The following is a 16712-nucleotide window of genomic DNA, read 5'->3' on the forward strand; positions in this document are numbered from 1 at the left end:
TGCCGCTTCCACGGGTTGCGTGACGCCGGTGGCCGTGTGGTGGGAGTAAAGCGGAACGTGTGGATGCGGCCTAAGTGTGGGTGGTTTGCCAGGCAGCGATCCGACGCGATTCACCTCCGGGGCGGACGGAAGCATCGCGTGCGCGTGTGAACCAGCCAAAAGGGGAAACGCGTGCATCGCTGGTTCAGCGTAGGCGGAGTCGATCCAAACGAAAACGTTGAAACCCGCACATGCGCCTTATTAAGGAGCCACCCACAACGTGCGTTCACGACCAGATCCTGTCACGTTGCCAATCCTAAAAGATCTTCGTTCGTTTGTGTCTTATATTTTTTTTTTTTTTTTTTTTTGCTCTTATTTGCATTTGAAGATATGTCGATTTTGAGATTCGTAGGAAATTTTCCTAAAACGATCGATAAATATCGTCGGTATTTCAAGGCTCTCAATGTATAATGTTGCGATTTGTCGATAAATATTGACGATATGTACATCACATTCGATGTTCATTGACATTACAGTCAGCTTGGAGAGTTAGCGTTCGTTCGATGGTGAAGAAGAAAGCTCGTGTAGACATCGTTTTAGCGGTGTAAAGTGAAGATGATAAGGAAAGGAAAGGGCTAGGCAGTGACTTTTAATCAGTCAGCTGTTTTTGACGAATATATTCGTCATGAAGAAATTGCAATATATTGCGTTATGACGAGTATACTCGTCGTCGTTTACTTTTTGCGGCACGCTTCTCAAAGAGGTCGCAGCAGCTAACTGGTTAGGAAGAGATTCATCTTCGCATATGAATTCCTTCAATTAGATTCGAATATTTAGTATTACGAAAGATTCGAAAGTAGAACACTTGGGTTATCGTCAATATTATATATTGGCAATATGTATCTTTTTAAGAAAATATAATTTTTATATAATTTTTGATAAAAAATTGCTTAAAATTACTGGTCGAAAAGTCGACCCAATACGGAGGTTTAATCGCAAATACGAAATTTTTGGATCGTGTACATTTTAAAATTTAATTGATACGATATTGCCTGTCGTGTAGTTTTGACGTTTTCGGATGTTTTAGAGTACTCTAATCATATTATCTACCTGAGTTTTGGATTATATGGATAATTGTGGTTGTCGAACCATTTCGATTGTCATAATCACAGGTCCGCAGACTATGGAAATCCCGTAGATTATTCGGCAGGCAGTTTCACATAGTTTCAGCGAAGTTACGCAATGTAGCTGGATCTAGTAGCGTGACTTTAAACTACTTGTTCACCATCAAAGTTTCGAAACTTTTGACATCAGAATAGACTGCAACCTTGCGTTACAGTCTTTGTGTCACGTGTGTAACATACGTGTAACGCGTGTGTTACAGCCTTTGTGTCACGCGTGTAACAGTTAACTGCTACACCTTCAAATTCACTTGTTGCTTCGAATCTTCCTTCGAAAATGATGTAGTGTAAGTAAATACTCACGAAAGTTAAATAAGTTTCCTTTAATTAAATATTGAAATATCTTTGTTTAACTTTAAAACAGTAGCACTCTTCTTTCGGTGTAAACGATTTATCATTTTATCGTTGTATCGATCTCCAAGATTTAATACACAACAATTAGAAAATTCCGATAAAAAGCTATGTAATCAATTAGAATTTCGTTTCTCATAATTAAACAACATTCTAGTTACAACACGGTCCAGATAGATTCGTTCCGAACATGAGAGCGAATACTAAACTACAATTCGTCTCGTTCTTGATATACAAATTAATCTTACATTGCTCAGCTACGGTGTTTCAAATTTGTCTAACGAAGAGGTTCAACCATCCCGTGCACCAGGTAGAATTAAAAAAATATACCTGTCCAGGCCAATAAGTATTTCCAGAAACGAATGCATACTTCAATTTACCACAGTTTCAGAGTAAAGAAACGCTTCGATAATAACAGAAAACATGGAAATTTTCCTTACACTCCGCAACTGTGATGCTCCAAATTTTCCCATCGAAATATTCCATTGTAGAATAATAATTGCAATAATAATAAATGAACATCAAATAATAATTCAAAATATCCACCTCCAAGTATCGGAAGATACGTAAAACCATCAGTTGTCCAAAGGGAACTTAAATTTATCATAAAGTAGCGAAGTCAGTGGCGCTTGGAGTTGCAATGATTTCACGATAGTGTTACTATATATTACAGCGTCGAAAGGATCCAGGAACGATCGGACGTGCGTGCCTAAGGCGATCTTTAATGGCAGAACATCTTTTTGCCCAAACTGTTTCGCATCGCTGCCAGTCGTACTGTTTCCGTTTCGATGTCGAATAGAGTAGCCGCCTGCACGATTCGGTCCAGTTGCGCGATCGATAAAAGCATCCGGCAAAAACTCTGCACAATGAAAACTTGATAGCTCGTGGAAACATTCGAGGCAATTAGAACCTGCATTGCTTCGAAAAATCATCGCCATTCTTTATTTAGTACGAGATTTCTCAAGTCAAGAGGAAGAAATCGCAATTTCTTCGTTTTTCTTCAAGTTGTCTTGAATCGCTTCTTTCCAGCAGACATACTATTCTATGGTCGCTCTTAATTATCTGGATTTATCGCGACCATGTTTACCGCAAATTAAACGGGTTAATAGAAATAACGTATTCATTGTTAGCTGTTAAAATTCATTTATTAAATTGAATTTATTATAAATTATTGAAATAATAAATACGTTGTTTCTGTTAATTAGTTCTTTTCAGCAGATACATATACTATAGCGATTCTTGACTTGACCAGTTAGCTCTTTGAAAAGTGTGCACCTAAAACGTGCCGCGAAAAGTAAGCGACGACGAGTATACTCGTCCAACACAGCCTACGCGTGGCTGTTACGATATAGAACGAAGTTGCAACGAAACGACTGTTTTATTCTTTGATTTTATTACTACAGACCATTGCTATTGCTAAACCTCACGTTTCAGTAAAATGTTCCAAAAGGGACAAGAAGAAATGTTCCAAAAGGGGGAAGAAGTATTTTTCTATGTGTATTCCGTTTCTCTCCGCGCACTTTTTCCACCATATTAGCAATTTTCTCGTTACACTTTCTACGAAACTAGAGGGCTGCTTCGCAAGCCAATTGCACGCGAAGTGCTCTTCTTCGTTGCTGTTTGCAACGTGCGTTGTCCTCCTTACGCCTTTTCAGGCGGTCGTGATTTTGCGCGACTTCAACTCCTTCCGAATGATAGAAACCACGCTTCCTTCACTGATATTAACTTTCGAGCAGATTTCTCCGATCGTTACGCGTCCACCATGCTCCATCAGTTGCCGAACAGCTTCGATGTTCGCTGGCGTTACGCTTGTCTCGAACGTATCAGAAAACAGAAAACGCTTGTCCTCTCGATAATGTTTCATCCCCAAACTATAGTCGCGATCCACGCCAAATTTCCAACACTTTTGTCTTAGACAAACTTAGAGCAAAGGTTAGAACACAAGTTCAGAAACTTGATATAATTGCGCGTTATGCAACTGATTACGATGCTGCTTTTTCCCTCATTGTGTTAGCTACCGAAGAAACGGTAAACAGAGTGCACGTGGAGTGGAAGATCTTCAAGACACGCCTACCTGAACTCCCACGCAGTCACATCTGGATAAGTGACACTGTGCAAACGCAATGTACCACACGCGAACCGGCTAATATTTGATCGAATTTCCTGCTAAATATTTGAAAAAAAAAAAAAAGAAAGGAAACTATTCACATTGAACAAAAGTGCCCCAATTTACACGAGCCAACCCAATGTTATTAGTTGGTCAATTATCAGGCAAGAGAACTATAGTGCACATTGAAAGAAGTCGATATAAACGAGAGAATTGAGAGGTAAGCAGTCTCACGAGGGAGCATTGACAGCAACATACATGCATTTACGTGCGAATGACGTCGTTGGAAACGAAGACCACCTAATGTCACGATCGCAACGAGATAAATAATCGCGATGGGTGGGCGCCTCGCGCCTTTCCGTGCACGGGATACGGGTTACAAGCACACCTTATGGGTCCCCGTAGGGAGTCGATCTCCTCTGTTGCTCCCATAAGGTGGTACAGAGCTCCAGCCGTGTGTGAGAATCCATTCCAGTCGATTTCACAGGGGTTGTAGGGGGCCTCTTCTCTCTCCACTTCGAATTTCGCTTTCTTTTCTTCGCCCTCTTTTTCCCCGGTGGGCTCTTCTACTTCTTTCTCCCTCTTCTTCTTCTCCTTTCTTTCTTTCTTTCTTTTTTTTTTCCTCTTCTGTTTCCAATACCAACGCGTTTTTGAAAGTCTCCGTGCGCATGCAGGATGTTTCTGAATTTATATACTGAAGTATAATAGTAAGAAGAGTGACAAATTTACATGGAAAGAATACGGTAAACAATTATAAACTGAAAGCTGTTTGTATGATTTCGTCCTACAATACAAAACCGGGGACGAACAAAAATTCTCTTCTTTCAAAGTCTAGGAAAAATTAAAGTTTTTATTGTGTTGATATTTCCATCGAATGCTCGATGGATTTTCCTTTCTTCTTCATTGCTTCTGTTAATCCGTTAAGCACGCTTTCCACTAACTTATTTAGAGTTTCGTTTTCAGTATCTGTCCACGCGAATTTTATTCTTTCCCTAAGTCGACAAATATCTTGTACATGTAACTTCTCCCGAGCGTGAACTTTTCCTGCTGGAATTTCTCTCTGGTTCTCGGATCCAGAAGGATCAGGTTCAGATCAGGTCTCGATGCTAATAATAATTCTATTCCGAAATCTTGAAACCACTTTTTCGTAGTGGCGGCTGTACGAATAGGAGCATCGTCTTGTCGAGAAATTCTGTTCTCGTCTTCCATTTCAGTCATGAAAAGCAATAATTCGCTACGCAATATCCGCTGATATTTTGTAGCGTTCAATTTACCTTTTGCAAAAACAATTTCGCTTAACATATCCAGGCGTGATTAGCGATTTCTTGGAAATATCGAACGCGTAATACAGAAAATGTGCTTGCGTCTATAGTAATACACAACAGTGTAAGGCACTAGGCACGTGATAACATACAGAGAATAAAATAAAAGTATCTCTCGCTCGAAATTCGTGTTTACCGATGTAGAAATAATCTTGTTGTGAATATCTTCTGTCTCTTTTCCTCAAACACAAGATACAAATCTACGTTCAAAGAATTTTACGTTGATTTATTGTGTGTAATTGCACCACCCTGTGTATAGTTAAACACGAATCGGTTGGAAAGGCCCGATCAGGATCCCCGATAGGAGGCCCATTGGTCAACCTTGAAAATAGATTTCACAAGAATTATTCGTCGTGCTGCTTGTTCAATTAGACGGCGAAGTTATCAGCTCGTTAACTGTCGCTGGATATCGCTTCGAGGAAGTAAAATGTGTTTACTTTCGTTTAACATTCGGTTAATTTTTAATCAATTTGAATGTACAAGACGTTTCGTAACGCAGTTAAACGTTTTTCATAACGTCAAGAAATTTCCCTACAATTTATGGATACTAAATATTTTCTAATTTCCTTTGGCGCTTTCAGATCGGATTCTATCTTTCATTAGTGCATTCAAATCGTATAACGATTCTCAATTTTCCGAACTTTAAACTAAGTAAACGTTCTTCTTAAAAATCTTGGAAATATTTCTCGAAAGCATTTTCGTATTTTTAAATCTGAACCTCCTGTGTCAAGATGATATTTTATTCTCTATCTTGCGGTATTCGTTACTGCAAAACATAATTTACAATTTACAAGTTATAATTACTTAAATCCACGGTAGATTATCGCAGATAACGTGAGTCGAATTTACCTCGGATAATAAACTAATAGGAAAACTCTACTAGCGTTCATAAATCGTATAACGAAATCATAGAAAACATTTTGATAATTTGTAATTCTCTACGTGTATTTAGGTTTAATTAATTATTTCATCTTTATTTAATTATTAATTATTTAATATTTTAATAATTTACGCTTTCGTGCTGTCGGTGCTCAAATTTCGAACAGAGTGAAATTATCGGATAAATCAACGGAGAAATCACTTTGACAGTAAAATTATGCAAAAATATGTGTAGATGCATAGCTTCGCAGAAACTTAACGCTAGATCTGGCAAACAACACGGACGTCCTCTCTAAATGGACACAAAGAGATTACTGTTAATTATATAGCACGAAATTACGCTGGCTCCGAATTTTTTCAAAATATAAGTTCCCTTGAAATTTCGCCTTCCCACTGTACGAGAAGAAACGAATAAGAGAATGGAAAATATGCCGCAAAGGGTTAATTAGCATACGAAGAAATACAACAAGATAAAAGAAACACAACAAAAAATGGAAAAGAGCAAGTATACGGTGCAAGCTACGATGATTAGTCAGTGCTCTAGCGAAACTGGGGTCTTTATAAAAAGAGTATATTATAATTAAATTATAAAAGAGCTTTGACGATCTGCTAGAAAACGGTGATACATAGAAGTTAAAGAAAGTTAAGTGAGGAACTCGATGCAGTTAACGCGATCATATAAAATTCTACATAGAAATGTTGCACCTCCTAGAGATCTTTTGATAGCGGATGATCGAAAGTTAAATTTAATCATAATTGGTTTATAACGATGATCTATTTTGTACTTAATGGTTGTCCAGTTTTGTAAGATAGGTAGCACAGAAATAGATGCTGTATTCCTTCAAGTAGGCTACTATGTTTGACTAATCGACAGTACCAGATTACTGAAGCATATTCCATATGAAAGTACACCATATAATGCGTCTAAATTCCCAGTAAATCTTCAGCAAGTTTTGTATCCTCAAATCTCCTCTTCGCTACTATCGCTCTAAGCTTCTGCCACTTCAAAATCCTCTCAATTAAAATTTCAGACATATACGCCCAAGGCTCCCGAACAACCAATGATTCCTCTACCGCCGAAGCCATTAACACACACTATACTTCCATTATGAATCTGCTTATTAAAACCGGCACTTCTCAGGCAAATCGCCAGTTCGTCCGTAAAAGACGCGAAAGAACCTCGCAACTTACTTACTGTGTGATGGATAGAACAGACGAGACAGAAGTTTAGGAGTATGGAATATCGAAGAATATGAATGATGTAACAGAATGTCGATATTCGCAACATACATACGAACCAGGATATAAATAAGGATGCAGATATGCGTACCACGATTAGCTTCGATTGGCTCGTCAAACAATCTGCAAAACCTACGAATAAAAATTCCAGCCAACCACCCCATCGACAAACCCATCAACGAACCCTCCACCGACTCAAACAGGAAATTCCTAATAACAAAGTCACGAAACTGCCTCAAAAGAGGACCGATAAGTGTACTAATCGACGTAAAAGGTAGATAAAAGGTTGAATATGAAAGCCAGAAGTTTGGAGTATGCTTGGAAATGCTGGATCCTGGCAGCATAAAAATTGCAAAGTATCAATGATGTAACAGAGAATATCGATATTGGCAGTATATATACGGACCAGGATATAAATAAGGATGCAGATATACGTATCACGACTGGCTTCGATTCGTTCATCAAAGAATCTGCAAACCTCGGTATAAAAATTCGATTCTCGGAAGCCAACCACCCCATCGACAGACCCATCAACGACCCCTCCACTGACTCGAGCCGCAAATACTTAATGACCAAGTTAGCGATTGTCCTCGCAAGAGGTCTCAGGTATATTAGCCTGTGCAGAAAATGAATGAAAGGTTAAATAGGTGCGATAGATAGCCGGAAGGTGGGTGTACTCGTTAGTGTGCGATCCCGCCTACCGTCCAATGCGGTGGCTGGTTTCCCTGGGGACTCCCTAGCCTCTCACAGCCGGCTTTTGTCGTCGTCGTTGTCCCTTCTCTCCTTCCACGTACAGCCAGCACTCTTTCGCCTTCAGGAGGAGGACGTTGGTGCGTCGCTTTTGCATCGTGCGCGATAATAGTCACCACCGTGGGTTCACCGGTTAGTACGCGTTTATACACTCAACCGTGTTCCTCGAGCGGCTGGTCGCGCGAGACCAAGAGCCGATAGTCAGTCAGTCTTTCCGATCGAACAGTCGTGATCGGATCGATTTCTTCCTTCCAGTCAAGGATCGTCTTTCGCGTTCCGACCGCGATACTTCACGCCTGACAGCTTATTCGCTAGCGTGTCCCGTTCTGCTGCCGTGGATTTTCCACTTACGTTCGAGTTTGCAGGATTTTTCGCAATTTACCAACGACGTTGGAAAATTTCCGAAAGTAAGCTAACGATCCATCGATATTTTTAGCATCGACTTTCGCGGGCATCGTCGTCGACTTTGATCCGTTCATAGATTATAATTAGCAATCGTGATTCGATATTGAACAGTCAGAGATGGAGGACAACTAGAGAATTGGCTGGAAGCGTGTTCGAATAACGTTGACGGAGTGAAGGAGAGTTGGTGGACTTGTACGGACAGAAGAACCGATCAATGTTGTTAATATCGACAGTCTCCTTGATTGCTATTTGGCTTTGTTTTGGTTTTATATTGCTGTCAGACTGAATAAACCAGAAAGGGGGAAAATCGTAGAAGTTGTTGAAAATCGTTGATCGACTCTGGAACAGTTGAGAAGAGAAGCGCAAGAGGAAGTGCAGTGAAAATTTAGTGCGACTGAAGACTTAATCAATGTTTTTCAATCTTCGCAAGTTTCCTATTGACTCGTGCATTGGTTATAATCAATTCTCGTTGATTTATTAACCAGTTATCGAGAGAACTGAAAAGAAGGGCACGATTGATTATTTTTGGAGCATTGGTAATAGAGATAAAGAAGTGCGATAAAGAGTAAGCTAATAGGAATCGAGAAAATGGATTGACAAATTGGTCGAGGGTGCTAAGATGATGGCGAATGAACTCGAGTACACGAGGGATGACTGAACAGGAAGAACACCAGGATGTTGTTTAAGGGAAACAGTTCGAGATTAGAGCTATTGATAGGAAAAATTCAGGCCCACAAAGAACCTTCTCGAGATGAACAAGCCAAATCGAAAGGTAGGACTCTTCGCGTTATATTTTATTAAATTATGGCACGAAAGTTTCATATCGTTTCTCAAATAAAGATAAAAATATGAAACAATGGCGTTCGTCGACAGGCAGTTTCGAGTCAATTTAACAAAAATCTAAATATTAACAATAAACGAGAAATATTCTTTACAAGCCACTTTTTCTGCGTTTCGTACAAGCGCGCTTCAATCAGTTCCCCTTCGTTTCACGCGTCTTCTCAATTTCAATCTGATCCGGTAATTGATCGTTAACTTCTACGTTATTAAGAGCATCTCACGATGACAACGCATCATCGACTGTCTGATAGAATTTTCTGAAAGCCTCGCTGTTGGAGAAGGCATACGTAATATCAATTTGACGCTGTTCAATTTAGACCTTAGAGAATGGGCATCATAGATCACAATTAGGAAAGTTGACATTTGCCATTATATATTAGTTGCCACATGTCACTCTTCTAATAAATCTCTAGATTACACCAAGATTTAGTATCGAAATTACAACAACTCTCCTTCCGTAGATTTTCTTATTTGCATTGAATTTTAGGGAACTAGTTACTTTTATTGTACTATGCGATTTTTAATATATAACAAGAGGGTGGTTTATTCTGAGAATTTTCGCAATTTTGGTGGCAAATTGTAATGATTAGAGTAATTAGATTATCGGAATTCTAAGCTTTTAGGCTAATCACATATCATAATCGGATACATTAAACTTTCAATTGGGAGGTGAAATAATAGATTATCAAACTCTGAAATTGCAGAAGAGTTCGGTAGTATGAGGTATAAATATCTCAACGTTCTAGCAGGATCTAAATAAATCATAGCAATTTATTTAACGAGATTTTACTTAAAGATAGAATCAACGAATTGTAAATATCTCGATATTCTAAGATCATTCACGAACAATAATCGATCTTCAAATTTTTAATTAGTATTGCATACTACGTATCGGCAACATTCCATTACTCCTGAATTTTGAAAAATTCCAATATCCAGACGCAATAATTGATCATCAGATTTCTAAATAAACTTCGAACGATCGGCTGTCAAAGTGCAAATATTCTGTAGCAGCCAGTCGCAGTAAACGATTATCGAATTTCTAATTAATTATGCGTATGTATTTCCAATCAATGAACTATTGAAATCTCAATATATTGAAAGGATTCAATGTTTCGACACGATCATTCGTAAGATCGATGAGAATATAATATTCGAAAAAACCATAATTGGAATAATCGATCAGTAAACTAGTTTCTAAATAGGTGTTGAATTAATTTACTACCAAAATCGAAATTAATGAATCGATACCGAAATTTTGAATCTCAAATAATCTATCTATTAAAATTTCTTCGTTAGAAATCAAATTAATCTCCACCTATGAAATTAAAGCAGCCTAAAAAAAAATTCCAATTATCAATCACCCTAATAAAATACTCGATGCTCGAATCGGCGACGTCTCACTAACAGCAATTCGTAAATAACTCAATCTTCGCAATAACGAATCGTCAAAATTTCATGTCGAATAATAGATTCAAATTACCAAAACCCTAATGAACCGGTTATTGGAATCTATCTGTGATCGACGATCAAACGTACAACGAACGTCAATGAAAAAATCCGCGCAAACCACTGGCACTGGTCTGACGAGAGGAGGGCTGTCAGAGGTTCGCGTGCTAACATAAGTCACAATTAACAAAGGCGTTAAGTCGGCCCCCTATTAATAAGCGTGGTCGAAGCATCCTATAAATAGCGACGGGCACGAGGTGACAACATTATACGCGGCCACATGCGACCACAAGGGAGGCTGTATGGGCTCGCACTAACACTTGGACAAGATAAAAACACAATGCAATACGGCTGGCATCGGCAGGTCGCAGAAAAGAGCTGCCAGTGTTAAGTGCGACTATTTTCGCGTCGATGACACATCGCCGCTGATTGGACGGAATCGAGATTCTAAATAAAACCCCCTTCGAATCCTCCAACAAGCCTTCGCGTCCTTGCTTCTACTCGTTTTCACGTTATCGTCCCCCATTTTCCACCGGAATTCGTAAACTCTCGCATCTTCTTCTCGATCACTCATCGATCCGCGATCTTCTTTAGAGCGTTCATCGCCAGCTTTGAGAAACGCTGTTCTCACATTTTTTCAACATTGCTCTTTCCATTGAATTCGAACATTGAATTTGTTGAGTTTCGTGGCCAGTTTCATCGCAGCTTAAACTTGGGGAGAAAAATTACTTCAGACAATTGGAGTTCTTAGTTTATCGTTCAGACAAGTGACTTTTGTTCCGATTTTGTATCCGAATGGATTCCTCATTTAATGGGAGACAAAGAGAGATAATTTCAACCCTTCGGCTTGAAAAATCCTTTCAACCCTTCAGTGCGAGCTCGTGAATGAAAGAGCATAAGGTAGAACCGACTGGGGGACGAACAGTTCGTATGATGGTTATCCTTGTTATGTAGGTCAGTTTTCGTTCATGATAGAAGTTGTCGTTTAAACGAGTAAATTTAGACGACAAGAGTTCCATTGGTCGGATACTTGCTAAGATTTCGTTGCAATAAATGCAGTTCTAATCTCTAATACAGCAATCTTTGTGTTAAATACATTTCCCAGATGTATGTCCTATACGAACGTTAGACTCTTCTCTAGATGATAATGATGACCAAAGTAAATTTGGAATTGTCATTCGTTTTAGATTAACGTTACCTGTACTCTCCTCGCAGAAATCAGAAAATCTACTGTTACGAAATGTAATTTTCACTTTATAACTTCGTTTCGCGCTCTTTTAGCAATTAGGGATGTTCGAAAGGAAGCAATGTTCTTCGAATATTTTCCAAGTTTCTCGGCTCGCTTCTCTGTGAATTTTAACAGTTTTTTAGTGAATTTTGAACTATTGATTAATGAATCATTTTAATAGTAGACGTTAGTAGGATCTTCAACTCAATAAAAATATAATTTTCAGAATTTATAAAATACGTAAAACGCACCAACTGCAACAAGGGTAAAGATCGCGAACGTTTCTTTGCAAAATAACCTGAGTCTGCAACAACTTTTAGAGACGTTGAAAAGGTAATACGCATTAGAATTCACCCTTTTGAAAGATGGGTCTTTGAAAGATTTCGAAGAACGATCGGAGCTTTCCATGAATGGGCTGACGAAAGGCTTGATCCTGATTTGTTGGCAATCGAAGCCAAATTGTTGACGACGACGGGGTCAGCTGGGTGCTTTCGTACGCTCGATCGGCAGCTCGGTTTATATTTATTGCGTGCTCACCCGATCTGCTGCGTCTCTTTTTCTGCAAGAAGAGGCGCGCGTGAGTCATGCTGGATGCCGCCAATTGGGCGAGTGCCTCGATCCCATACCCACGTTGCACAATTGCAGGGACACCTGATTTTTCACGAGATCCACGATTGCAATCGATCGGTCTTACTGAGAAATCATCGATATTACTGTGAAACTCCAAAGAAAAACCCTACTGCAATAAGTATTTACATTGCGAATTGCCTCAAATAAGCAGACGAGAATGAGATAATTTTAGCAGAAATATTCGGAAAATTATGAATATAGCAGAGTAACAAAGATTAAATTTAAACAATTAAGCGTAGATTAACTAGAGTATAATTAAGAGTATGTTTAAATATATATGTAACAATCTAGTATATATTAAGGTCAAATGAGAATGTGAATGAGAAATCTATGTACATCAATCTCATCTCGTAGCCGCAAAGCAAAATAATATATACATATATAGTAGAGTAACATAAAAATTTGTAGATACAAAAATCTGGAAACATAGATACGGAACGTCAAGAATAAAAAAGATTTAATAACATCAACATTTAATTGAGAAGTTTGGCAAAACAGAAAATGAGAGCTTAAAGTACTCAAGAACTATACAATCCAGCAAATCTGCGATTCAACAATCAAAAACGCAAACTTCGATCACTGCAACCGCCCCTCCTCGTTGTCAGCCTAACTTTCAAATCCCTCAACGCCCTTTGCGCTTCCTTCTAATTCCTCCAAGAATCTTCTAGACTCTAGATCATCCATGTAAAAATCTTGCTGATCGTCGTTTAAGCAATCATCCAACATCGCGTAAGTTTCTACGCGATCGCAGAAGGCTAGAAAGGGGGAAAAACGTGAAGGCCGCGTGGGTGGAGGATGCGACCCATTTAAACGAATCCACGTCCGTGATCCGATCTCGTTGGGTGTCTCTCATCGCGTTCGTGTTTCAAAGCGAGCAAGAGACGGCGGGATTCCGCAAAATCTCTTAAATCCAGTGGTGGGTGTCGGATCCAGCGTGTGGACTGGGCAAATGAGGAAACGGCCAACTAGCCGAGTCATTTCCACCGTTTACCAGGGCCACTTTGCTCTATCTGACCCGGTGGGAGTCTTCTTCATTCCTGGCAATTATTAATTATTCGATTCGCCTCGTCCGGATGTCTCCTTTGTCACCGGTTTTCTCTTTCTACGACGCGTTTCTCTTTTTTTTTCTTTACTTCTTTACACTCTATTTTATCGAGAATTCTACTACCTTTGAGAATTCTACCAACTATCAATGTTTATGGTCAATATTTCGAAGTTCTGAAACGTTCTCGATGATATTAACAGTGTGTGATTTAATGATAACAATGTGTTGACGATTATATATCTTTTTTCTACGTTAGTTTTTTAGTAATTTTTAATTATGTTGAGAAATATTGACGATAAATATTGAACGGCCTGAACTCACCTTTGGAGTCTAATTTTGCCAATGATAATTGGAAAACAGATGTATGAGTAACCAAACGTATTAATTACGTTATTTAAAGCTACGAATTTGTTATATGCTTCCAAATATACAATGGTGTCACATCTAACTCTGCCGCTCTTAATTACTCTCTTAATCGTCATGATAGAAAAAAATTCAATATCAAAGGATATATAAGGGATATATAAGGGATGTCAAGGGATATATATATGTATATGTTAGAAGCGCTATATATATAATTTCCCAATATCCATATCATATAAATCTCTATAATTTAGAATTCCTTGGAATTTTCACCTATTCTGGATTAATTAAACTATACTAATTACTATAATTATACAAATTATATCAAATTATCTTATTTATATTCTCGAAATATTTTCCGAAAGAATCGAATAGATAAGGGTCTGAAATAAAGCCAAATACATAGGCACCGACAAATTGTCTCGAGAAAACGATCTCCGTCCTCGCGAAGCAACTTGAACAAGCGTGTACCTGCATGAGCCGTATGAACATTGGATAACAGGGTGATAGAGGGATAAAGAAGAGAGGAGGCAAAGCCCGAGTAGAGAATTCCCGCGAGGAATGTGCTTTTCTTCTATCAAAAGGACAAGAGGACCAGTCTTCTCGCGGAGGATGAACGACGAAGCTTCTTGACGACGTTCACGGGTTAATGGTACCAGTTTCACCGCATACTCGTTACGAAAACGATATAAAGAGACACGTAACGGGCGAGCTAAGGTCAGCCAGACCTCTTGTAATATTCCTACGCGTGTTCGAGTTCGTAAGGTCATTTATGGGACAGGTCCGTCTTACGACATTTATAAACCTGTTCCCCGAAAAGGATCGCTTTATACGAATATTTGCCACTGTTGTTCCGTGTGCATGAAAGATCGACGCTGTTCTTTGATCGACACTTTGTTGACTGCAAACCGAGAAGTTCTTTGGTCGTTTGGTCTCGGTATCTTGGCTCTTAGATTTTGATTCCTTGGTTTCTTAGGCCTGGGCTTCTCCCTTTCTTCATCTTCGTTCCTCGGTTTCCTGACTTTTGGCATTTACAACGTCAAAAGTTTGACATCACTGCTGCGAATTCGGTTGCTAATTTAAATAAAATCAATCCTTTTGGGGACAGAACGTTTTATCGATTATTAATAATATAAGCACAGTTGTTTAATGACATTTCTGTAAAAAAAAAAAAGAGTATAATGTACCAATGTCAGAAGATCAGTTTTATCAAAAGTAGATCTATTCATCGTTTAATTAGTAACTTAATGTTACTCGTTAATTGATGATAAATGTGTAAATTTAGAAAGTTTCATCCTTCAACTATGACTTGTCTAGAAAAATGTAAAATTATCCATGATATATAATTATATTCATAAGAAGGATATATTTATCTATAGGAATTTTACCATGCTATTTCAACAACAAAATGAGAAATAAAACAAACGCTAAAATTCTTTTCCCACTTTCTATGCTGATTTAATATTATACTATTCCCTCCTCTTCTTTACTATATTGATACAAATGGCTATCCCCGTCCGTCCACCATGAAACGAGCAAGCATTTATATCTCTTACACGTCACAATTTCTTCTCATTTCCCATATCCACCAAATAATATAATATAAAATACGTCATATTTGTTATACTCTTGTGAAATTATTTCCATCGATTGAACTTGAACGATTTTTGGAAGGAAATTTTGCTTTGAATTGCAGAGGCCTTGGGCACCGGAAGTTCGTCATGGCAGAGCGAGGATGGCGGTGCAAACTCGCGACGTGGCGGAGAGACGCCGTCTTCTTGTGCGACGCCGACATCGGCGAGCTTCCCGTCGGAGCCCGAGGTCGACGCCGACGTTGGTGTCAACGCCGACGGAACCAACGCTACCGCACCTTATCCTTGTCAATTCTGTGACCGCACATTTCCTCGACTTAGCTACCTGAAGAAGCACGAACAGGTACCTTGAATTTTTCTTTTCATTTTCCAAGTTTCCAAGACTTCTTCGATCATGAGTAGGTATATTTGAGCATCTTAGAAACCGGGTCGATCGATGAATTTTACATTCTTTATAAAATTATCGATTTCATATTATCCAGGTACCTAAGGAAACACGAATATCAATATCCATGATTATTCGTTCTTTCTTTTTCTTTTCTTTTCACTGTAAAATTTTTCATAATGTTTTCGATTATGAATAGCTATTGTCGAGTATTATTACTTGTTCCTCGACTGGCGTCGAGCCAACGATCGCGTCAGTATAATTATTATTATTATTATTATTTTTTAAAACTTGTTACTACTTTGTTAAAACAGTTATTATTTGTTAGAACTTGAGGCATTTGCCGGCTTAACTATTCCAAGAGATTTTAAGTATGAAGGTTTAAATATACCTACTCCTAATGTAGCCCTAGCTAATCCCTTTTCGTGTTGTACTACGTTTCATTGTAGTTGTTTTATTGTTGGTTTCATCACGTTCAGATCTGATGTATCAGTTACAGTGGCTGATCACTCTCATATTATTTCTGAAAGGTAAACTTCAGCGTCGGCAATTTATCAGGATTTAACGTAATTGAAATTAAATGATTAACGAATAAAGGACTAACAAATCTCAGATATACGTGTAGCGCAACCTATCTATAAGAATACAATTAAATACAGAGTTGGTTATTGCATAATTTAAAAAATGGAAAGAAATTCGTGGCTTGAGTTCCCTATAAAATTTATAATGTCTGGAACTTGCCATAATTGCAATAAGACTCTAAACTCACTCGGATTTTCTACTTGCAAACAATGCAGGGGCTTCTATCCCACCCATCGAATATTATTTTACAAATTCTAAATTATCGTCTTAATTGCCCAACAACGTTGCTCTGATTCAATTTAACGATCCGTTGTTTTCTGTGTCGAACCCATGTTGCCGCCAACGATTGCACGAATCTCATTTACAAACAGGCAGTATAACTATG

General features: G+C 38.5%; 1 protein-coding gene across 3 annotated transcripts in view; it reads left to right on the forward strand.

Annotated features, from left to right (window-relative positions):
- The window catches only part of LOC117243196 (zinc finger protein 423 homolog), a 138831-nt gene that overhangs the window by 107597 nt on the left and 14522 nt on the right, over positions 1 to 16712 (forward strand). For 2 of the 3 annotated variants that reach the window (XM_033510466.1, XM_033510465.1), the window contains exon 5: positions 15465 to 15703. In XM_033510466.1, the coding sequence (XP_033366357.1) occupies positions 15465 to 15703 (239 nt within the window). Of the gene's footprint in view, positions 1 to 7770; positions 8986 to 15464; positions 15704 to 16712 lie in introns of those variants that run through there. The other variant, XM_033510467.1, reaches the window with a different exon arrangement.

Source organism: Bombus vosnesenskii, unplaced genomic scaffold (genome assembly GCF_011952255.1).
Source record: "Bombus vosnesenskii isolate JDL3184/JDL3185 unplaced genomic scaffold, Bvos_JDL3184-5_v1.1 scf7180000013265, whole genome shotgun sequence".
NCBI classification, from domain to species: Eukaryota; Metazoa; Arthropoda; class Insecta; order Hymenoptera; family Apidae; genus Bombus; species Bombus vosnesenskii.